Source organism: Puntigrus tetrazona, chromosome 20, assembly GCF_018831695.1.
Source record: "Puntigrus tetrazona isolate hp1 chromosome 20, ASM1883169v1, whole genome shotgun sequence".
Lineage (NCBI taxonomy): Eukaryota > Metazoa > Chordata > Actinopteri > Cypriniformes > Cyprinidae > Puntigrus > Puntigrus tetrazona.
In genome coordinates, this window is record NC_056718.1 from 25,150,116 (window position 1) to 25,160,115 (window position 10,000).

Genomic DNA, 10,000 nt, shown 5'->3' on the forward strand with positions numbered 1-10,000 from the left:
AAAAGCCTCACGGAGCGGCGGGCGGAGGCAGAAACCTCATAATGAAAGTAAAAAAAACACGCGTCTCTTCCTCACTTCCGCTCGCGCGCGGCTGCGGCGCCCCCTTCCGGTCTGGCGCGCGAGTGACGTCACGGAAACCGCGACGCGTTTTTGTTTTTAATCGAAATCGAGATGCGTTTTCGATATTAAAAACTGTAACAACGAACACGTACGTAAATGGCTAAATACACCCTACAATGAAAGTGAACGGATGCCCCAAAAATGAATGAATTATAAAAGCTGTCCGCATTACTCGAGCGTTAGCGATATAACGCTGTTCTTGTGAAACGTCCTGAACGCGTTTGCTCAAAGCGCATAATCATGTTGTGTGATTTGAAACGAAGAGCTTGAGCCAAAAAAAACTCATATAAACAATAGAAATTTCACATTTGAAATGTTGTGGCTATACATCATATAATAATATATACTAATGCTTTTTAATATATATATATATATATATATATATATATATATATATATATATATATATATATATATATATATATATATATATATAATAAAACATTTTAATTTAAATACATTTTGAAGGAAATGTACAATTGGGTTGTAATCTCAATTGAAAAAAAAAAAAAAAACATATACACATGCATGTATATATATATATATATATATATATATATATATATATATATATATATATATATATATATACACTTTTGTATATATGTATATATACACACTTGCTTTTCAAAGATCATTTTGTAAAAAAAAAAAAACTGCTTTATTGCTAGAAATATATAAGTGCTATCAAATGATTATTCATGATTAATCACATCCAAAGTTTTTGTTTACACACACTATATATATATATATATATATATATATATATATATATATATATATGTGTATGTGTGTGTGTGTATATATATATATATATATATATAAACCCAAGGTTATATTTATTTACATCTATATTTATATTCATATAGTTTATATTAAATAAAATAAATATTTAATATGCAAAAATATTGTCATATATATATATATATATATATATATATATATATATATATATATATATATATAATTCCAGAAAAATTTCTTCAAATCATATAAATATACTAATAGAAATAATATAAAAAAATCCTTCATCTTCGGTCTTAGGTAGACATTATTTAACTTTTAAAATTAATCAAATAATTTTTTTAAAAAGGTTAAAAAGTATTGAAGAATACAAACATGAATTCATTTAAAATACATGATAAATTAATGAAAATAAATGAATAAATACATCATCAAACAAATTTGCATTTTAACAATGAGTTACAGACCGCAACTGACTCTAACGTTCAGGTATCTCTATCTGATGCTTTGGCTTCTCATCGCTGCAGAATATTATCTACAGATATTTAACTCCTTCCTGTCTTACTTGCATTAAATCCACCGCATCTTTGGCGTCTCTGTGGAAGAAATCGGGGGGGAAAATCTCTGTCTGGAGGACGCGAGCGCCCGTAACCCCGCGGGTCAAACGCCACCAGCGTGAAACACCGCTTGTCCAGCTTCTCCAGCTGAGGAGCAAAATCAGTCTGAGCACTTCCTGTCCACACAGGAAGAGGAAAACCACACAATCCGAGTTACTGGATCCCTGCTCTACATGAACACTACTTCTAAAGCATGTGTTAGCCTAAAAATAAATAAATAAATGAATATATATATATATATATATATATGAAATTTAATAAAATAGAAATGTTAGTGGATGAACATAAAACACTTAAAATACTAAAAAAACACTGAAATAAAATCATACTGGATTACTACGACGAGTAAAAGTGGGATATGAAAATAAATAAATACAAAGCTTTTGAAAGTTATGAAAAAGACAAAAGCACATTTTAAAAAATAAATATATAATAAATATATAAAAAATAAAAAATAAAATTTTAAATATAAAAATAAACGTTAATTAAAAATATAAGTATCATATATATATATATATATATATATATATATATATATATATATATATATATATATATGACAATTAATTGCATTCAAAATTTATTTATATATATATATTATTATTTATTATCTATATGTGTACTGTTTATTTATTATGTGTATAGTTATTACTACACACACACACACACACACACACACACACACACACAGTATATGTAGAAAATATTTACATTTATATTAGTTCACACACACACAAATATAAATATATAGATCATTAAAATTATTATTGAAAAAAACTATTTTTCAAACTATTTTTGTTCACTTCCGGCGCTAGAATCTGATTCTTTCTGACCTATAGATTATTATGAGATATAGGATATTATTATATTGTTTCTGTTGTTACTACTTCTGTACGACACTGAAACTTTCAGGGGGTTTTCATGAATTCATATGTAGACACAGAGTACATGCAGTTTTTAGAATAAAGTAAGAGTGACATAAATATAGATATACACCTAAAGCTCCAGGCAGAAGCAGGACGGCGTGGTTTCCGTTTCCGGTGCGCTGATAATGTAGACTCACTCCATTCACAGACACTTTAGCAGAGACACGCGTGCTGACGCACAATGATAAAGACACACAACTCGTTTCCATCCAAACAAACATTCGTCTGCAGTCCATAAACTCGACAAGTGACTCGTTTTAGCCGCAGAGTCGAGTCTATTTGACAACAGACAGGCGGAGTCCAGCTCCAGAGGCCATCCGAGCAGAAACACACACACACACACACACACACACACACACACACACACACACACACACACACACACACACACACACACACACACACACACACACACACAACCTTGAAGTATAAATATAACACCTGCATCAAATCACGCGCGTTACGGCGAAAACGCGAACGAGCGCAGTTCCGGCGGGATTGGAACGAATCTTCGGTTTCACCTTCTGCAGATTCCACACAAACTCCGAGAGGGACTGTTTTTGACTGTGTTTGCGTACAGTGTTGCTGTGATTTTATATCACTCAGAGGGAAATAAAGAGCTGATTTCAGTACCCGAAATGAACAAAGCCAAACTGCTGAGGTTGCGGTATTAGTGTAAAGTTTCGAAAGTCCACCGCGTCGCAAAATGATTCGCTGTTTCGAAGAGCGCCGATCGGATCGCGAATCATTTGAGTCACTTCGTGGCGGATTTGTGAATCATTTGATTCGGATGTGTATTTATTTCGGCTATACCTAACCACATTTGCGCTGCTGATATGATTAAACTATGGCTAGTGTAGAAAAAAAACATGGTTAAACTGCGAACCACCTTAAGACGACACAAAAGATAAATATAAAGATGAAACGTTCACTGTTTTGGGATGAACTCGGTTCAAATGTACTCGACTAGATCAACTAAGCAAAGAAAGAAAGCGCTTTAGAGTCAGTTTTTTGTTTATGTGGCCTAAATGAAATTTAGCTATCAGGAAGCAACATTAAATTACGTTATTTTCTCTTAAAAGTACCTTACCAACATCAGCTTCAATTACTACATTTTGATCAAATATTTCCTCGGTATATATAAAATGGGCAATATTAATTCATCTAAACTAGATTTTGTATTATTTATCGCCGTCATTGATAATAATAACAATAATTGTAGCTATTATTATTAATGTTTTTATTGCTGTTGTTTTTATTAAGCAATATCCTACTACATAACACTATATCATTTTATATAAACTGTACTTTGGTGTATTTTTATTATAAAACTACAATATATTTGTTGTTGTTGTTGTTAAATAATATAAATACCACATTATTTAATCTAAACTGGATTTTAAGGTATTATTTTTTATTAATAAATGACAATATATTGTTTATTTAAACTGGAAATTGCATTATTATTTTGGCAATAATTTTAATATTAATGCTACTACTACTAATAATAATTAGCAGTATCATTTTAATTGTTATTATTAGTACAAGTACATTATAAATGATATTTGACTCGCAGTTAGAGGTTATATACTGTATAAAAACACTGTTTATGTGCTGTTTTTGCGTAGCGTCTTGTGTGAAAGCACAGCTAAGGCTCTGGAAAAGTCGATAAGAGAGCGTTTCACTTCCCGGGGGCTCAAGGCTGGTCTGCGCCGGGTTTCTTCTGTCCGCAGGTGCTGGGATCCGAGGGGCCGTCCCCGCCCGGGGCCCCCGGCCCCCTCGACGTCCCCCGAGAGCCTCCGTTCACGGACGGGACGGAGGAATGTTTACATCTGTGCGCCGAAGTGCGTGCGCCGCAGAGAGAGCGTGGGGAATTGAAGGGGGTTTTTGTGATATTTTCACAATCTCCAATATGAATAACAGCCCTCGGATCAAGCCGAGCGCCACAACAAACAGCCCAGATATCTGACAAGACGGCAGAGGCTCCTTTCGTGCATCCTTTTCTCATTTAAACCGGCGTCTACAGGCTGCATTATTACTATATGAAACCCCAAAAACGATGTTTTAGCTTTCTTAATCGCAAAAGTGATGCTTTTCTGTCTTCTTCTGCTGCTATTTGCACTTTTTGCATGCTTCTGTAATACTGATGTAGGCGTCTGTCCCCTTTGTTTTCCATATATTGCACGCTTTCGGCGCTTTTTGCACTATCGAAACTGATTTAAATGAATCACGTGCAAAATATATAACATTTCGTTCGCATAATATAGGTCTGTCCTGTGTATATTTATGATTTATATGTAAATGCGAATACGTGCATGTGCATATTTAAGAAAAACGTTGTTTATATAATACATTCAGATATTATATAAATTATGTGCATATTAATATATACATGCAAATACATTTAACTATTTTTTTAAATATATATCATGCGTAATAAAAATATGTATATATCGCACAAACTAAAACTAATCACTTAGGCAGCACTAATTTATAATTATTTTGCCCCATTATTAAGAGTAATATTGTCATATATGTTACCTAGTCTATACGACAATATAATTTTTGCATAAACAGGTTTATAACATATATTAAATCCCTATAAAAAGTGTGCACACTGTGATTTTGAATCAAAATACGTCTTTTGTATGGTATTATATGTTGCAATCATAACAGTGACAGACATGGCCTGTATTCACAGACTTTATTTTATTTCACCAATATTGGCTCATATACAGAAATGCATTAATGCATTTTAAGATGGATGCACACGTGCGCGATATATGTGCAAAAATATTTGACACATCTATATAGTCCAGATATGTAAGAATGCATGAAATACATGGCCCTTTCGAATGCATTTGGATATGCAGATATGGATATGCAGTCATTTGGAGAAAAAGCAGTTACAGACTGCATACGACGCGTGCATAGTGCATGCTGTTTCTTTGAGAATGCATGAAGTAATCCTCACTGCTAAGCTGATGTTGGGCTGTAAACCCCAACTGACATCCAATGCATGCACTTGTGCATTAATTATAAGGTTTGACCTAACCTCAGGCCTGAGAACATCTGTCCGAGGCACACAGCTTCTGGCTTCCTCTAACACAGCACATTTGATTAGGACATTTGCTGTTTCTTGCTTTTGGGACAAGGTGTTGAACCCTTTTAGCAACTTTTGGTTTTCCGGTTTTTCTTTCAGTTCAAATGAGAAAAGGCTGTGTGTGTGTTTTTTTGGCATGTGTGAAAGAACACGGCAGCAGCTGTTGCTGGATTTGAGGACAGAGGGGGGCGAAGGGCTCTGTTGCCGGGCAAAAGGCGGCTGAATTTAGCGGCACCCGCTGACACCGAGACTTCACCTGAGCTAGAACACGCTGGCAGGCCCAAAACACCCGGTTTTACATATATATGCTGGCGTGCGTCACACGGACAGAAACCGGCTTGATAGCGGTGCATTCGATCACTTGACAAGCAGGCCAACTAGATTAGAGAGAGGAGGAATGCTGGGATGGAGAAAGACAAGAAAATGCTATTTTGGGAACTTTCTCGAGATTCCCGACCCGCTTAAATCCTCTTTATCGGCGACATCCGTGCACTCTTTATATTTCACAAACGGGATACAAGTTAAACGTTCCTCGAACATCAAACACCAAAGGCTCTTTATTGGAATCACTGGTTCCGTAAAAATAACCCGGAAGCGTTCCATGGTTCTTTATGATGAAAAAAAAAACCAAGAAAAAGAACCGATCGTTAAACGGTTCTTCGGGGAGAATCAAAAAATGGCGCGCGGTCAAAAATAAAGGCGCTTTCACAGCAACGATAGAACCTGAAAGACCATCAGAAGAATGTTTTTTTTTTCATTATAAAGAACCTTTTGCGGAATGGAACGCTTCCGGGTTCTTTTACGGAACCAGTGATTCCAATAAAGAGCCTTTAGTGTTCCACGAGGAACGTTTATATAAATCGTAAACAAACGCTACTGCGCATGCGCGGCTGTAACTTAACTTCCGGTAAACGTCCCGATAAAGTCACTAACGGCGTCTAAGTCTTTCTAGAGTAGATTTTTTTTTTAATAACAAGCGAAATATGAATCAGACGTATTTATTAAAAACGCCAGTTAACTCTCTGCCAGCAGGAGGCGCTTTAAACACGAGAAATGGAGGTTTCGGCGGGAGAGAAAGCAGCTCGCGCGCAGTTTGCGATGAAAACGACATTTTTATAAAGACTTAAGTAAAAACGCGGTTTGATTTTTAAACGCTCACCCCGCAAATCAGTGTTTGGTTAAACACAAGCCACGGCACGATGAGCCGAGACCAGCTTTATTACCCGTCATTCGCTGCGTTTGAAACCGATAAACAAACACAGACCGGAAGTCAGCCTGGCGCGTTCTCCCTGCGTTTCCTGTATGTTTTTTTTTTAAATGATATTTCTCTAAAGAGCGTTCGAAGAAAACCAAAAGTGGTTCTTCTATAGCATCTCTTTGGAAAACAGCACTTTTTTCCCCTCCTATTTTTAATCTGTGATTAAGTGATAAAACATTATTTCAAGCCCCACCGGTGTATACTGAAGGGCCCCGGGGTCACTGGAAGGCCCTCCTCCCATTCAAGATCAACCCCGAACAACTGTGGCCCTCTTCTGAAAAAGAAAACGTTCGCGCTTTCTGACAACAAACGCTGTGAAACTGCTGGAGAAAGCGGCCTGCGTTTCGTAGATCCCACAACAAGAGAAACAGAACTTTCCCTGTTTTCAGACGAGAGGAAGAAAGTGTGAGACGCCTCACAAGACTGTGACTCTATCTCATGTTTTGTGACTTTCTAGCAGCAGTTTGTTTTGTGTGTGTGTGTGTGAAAGTGTGTGTCTGTCTGTGTGTGTGTGTGTGTGTGTGTGTGTGTGTGTGTGTGTGTGTGTGTGTGTGTGTGTGTGTGTGTGTGTGTGTGTGTGTGTGTGTGTGTCTGTGTGTGTGTGTGTGTGTCTGTGTGTCTGTGTGTTTGTGAGTGTGTGCCACAGATGTGTGTGTGTGTGTGTGTGTGTCTGTGTGTCTGTGTGTGTGTGTGTGTGTGTGTGTGTGTGTGTGTGTGTGTGTGTGTGTGTGTGTGTGTGTGTGTGTGTGTGTGTGTGTGTGTGTGTGTGTGTGTGTGTGTGTGTGTGTGTGTGTGTGTGTGTGTGTGTGTGTGTGTGTGTGTGTGTGTGTGTGTGTGTGTGTGTGTGTGTGTGTGTGTGTGTGTGTGTGTGTGTGTGTGTGTGTGTGTGTGTGTGTGTGTGTGTGTGTGTGTGTGTGTGTGTGTGTGTGTGTGTGTGTGTGTGTGTCTGTGTGTCTGTGTGTTTGTGAGTGTGTGTGTGTGTGTGTGTGTGTGTGTGTGAGTGTGTGTGTGTCTGTGTGTGTGTGTGTGTGTGTGTGTGTGTGTGTGTGTGTGTGTGTGTGTGTCTGTGTGTTTGTGAGTGTGTGTCTGTGTGTGTGTGTGTGTGTGTGTGTGTGTGTGTGTGTGTGTGTGTGTGTGTGTGTGTGTGTGTGTGTGTGTGTGTGTGTGTGTGTGTGTGTGTGTGTGTGTGTGTGTGTGTGTGTGTGTGTGTGTGTGTGTGTGTGTGTGTGTGTGTGTGTGTGTGTGTGTGTGTGTGTGTGTGTGTGTGTGTGTGTGTGTCTGTGTGTGTGTGTGTGTGTGTGTGTGTGTGTGTGTGTGTGTGTGTGTGTGTGTGTGTGTGTGTGTGTGTGTGTGTGTGTGTGTGTGTGTGTGTGTGTGTGTGTGTGTGTGTGTGTGTGTGTGTGTGTGTGTGTGTGTGTGTGTGTGTGTGTGTGTGTGTGTGTGTGTGTGTGTGTGTGTGTCTGTGTGTGTGTGTGTGTGTGTGTGTGTGTGTGTGTGTGTGTGTGTGTGTGTGTGTGTGTGTGTGTGTGTGTGTGTGTGTGTGTGTGTGTGTGTGTGTGTGTGTGTGTGTGTGTGTGTGTGTGTGTGTGTGTGTGTGTGTGTGTGTGTGTGTGTGTGTGTGTGTGTGTGTGTGTGTGTGTGTGTGTGTGTGTGTGTGTGTGTGTGTGTGTGTGTGTGTGTGTGTGTGAGTGTGTGTGTGTTTGTAGTGAGTGTGTGTGTCTGTGTGTGTGTGTGTGTGTGTGTGTGTGTGTGTGTGTGTGTGTGTGTGTGTGTGTGTGTGTGTGTGTGTGTGTGTGTGTGTGTGTGTGTGTGTGTGTGTGTGTGTGTGTGTGTGTGTGTGTGTGTGTGTGTGTGTGTGTGTGTGTGTGTGTGTGTGTGTGTGTGTGTGTGTGTGTGTGTGTGTGTGTGTGTGTGTGTGTGTGTGTGTGTGTGTGTGTGTGTGTGTGTGTGTGTGTGTGTCTGTGTGTGAGTGTGTGTGTCTGTGTGTGTGTGTGTGTGTGTGTGTGTGTGTGTGTGTGTGTCTGTGTGTGTGTGTGTGTGTGTGTGTGTGTGTGTGTGTGTGTGTGTGTGTGTGTGTGTGTGTGTGTGTGTGTGTGTGTGTGTGTGTGTGTGTGTGTGTCTGTGTGTGTGTGTGTGTGTGTGTGTGTGTGTGTCTGTGTGTGTGTCTGTGTCTGTGTGTGTGTAAGTCAGAGTGAAAGACGCAGAAATAGAAGAAAGGGCGTTTTTACTTAGTTTCCATGAACTTAAATAAAATAATGCAGTCATCGAGTCAAAATACGCAACGTACGGAAAATGTCAGAATGAATCAGACGGACGGCACACATGGTGTTTTTTGACTATTGCATTTACGTTTAAACACCGGAAATATCATAAGATATGTGAGATTTAACGGCGGCTTCTGCAGATCTAGAAATATGCTTTCTGTAAGAATAACAGACAAAAAAGCTATGTTTTTTCACATCTGTCAGGAAAGTGATTAATAAAAGCATCCTGCTTCAAATCTGCCATGTTTTTAGGGAAAATGCATGAATAAATAAACAAACAAACACATATTTTACATGATATACTATATATAAATATATATATATATTTCTACACACACACACATATATATATATATATATATATATATATATATATATATATATATATATATATATATTTTTTTTTTTTTTTTTTTTTTTTTATTTTATTATTTTAAATGCTATATTATTTAAATAAATTCTACAATTACAAAGAAATACAAATGAATATTTTTTATAAACATTAACAGGGCTGAATGTACCTTTTTTATTTAATTGAAAACAATATTTTGCATGTTTTAGGTCTAATTTAAGCTCGTAACGTTCTTGCGTGGCTTAAGATGTGAAATGAACGAAACACGCTGAGAAATACAGGTCTCGATGAACCGCCGGTTTCATGTGGGGTCATGAAGTGCGTCCAAACAAAGGCGTCTCACGGGTGTGCATGAAAAGCGCTGGTGTGTTGTACGTTACGTATTTCTGCGTGAATTCATCTGTTTGTACGTGCTCTGAAACCAGTTTCGTGTCTTTCATAGCTTTCACCTTTTCTCACCCAAAAGTCTCTCGGTCTCTGAAGTCCAGCGAGAGCTCTTCCCGAAGCATGCCCACGTTGGTATCAGAAAAGCATCATAGAAACGAATCTGAACTCTGGCGCTGTGCACGTTAGGTTTCAGCTCAGTTGCAAGTCACTTTAATTCAGTTTAATTGTG

At 37.9% G+C, this 10,000-nt stretch overlaps 2 protein-coding genes across 3 annotated transcripts in view; both read right to left on the reverse strand.

Annotated features, from left to right (window-relative positions):
* Positions 1-407, reverse strand: part of psmg4 (proteasome (prosome, macropain) assembly chaperone 4) — a 2,381-nt gene extending 1,974 nt beyond the window's left edge. The window contains exon 1 of one of the 2 annotated variants that reach the window (XM_043218769.1): positions 1-407. This exon is cut by the window's left edge and continues 198 nt beyond it. The gene's annotated coding sequence lies outside the window, so the exon portion shown is untranslated. The other variant, XM_043218770.1, reaches the window with a different exon arrangement.
* A 689-nt stretch (positions 408-1,096) lies between these two features.
* bphl (biphenyl hydrolase like) lies at positions 1,097-3,005 on the reverse strand. The gene is given in 3 exon segments (XM_043220025.1): positions 1,097-1,483; positions 1,485-1,597; positions 2,478-3,005. Coding segments are annotated over 3 exon segments (363 nt in total). The 5' UTR covers positions 2,644-3,005; the 3' UTR covers positions 1,097-1,399.
* Between the last annotated feature and the right edge of the window lie 6,995 nt (positions 3,006-10,000).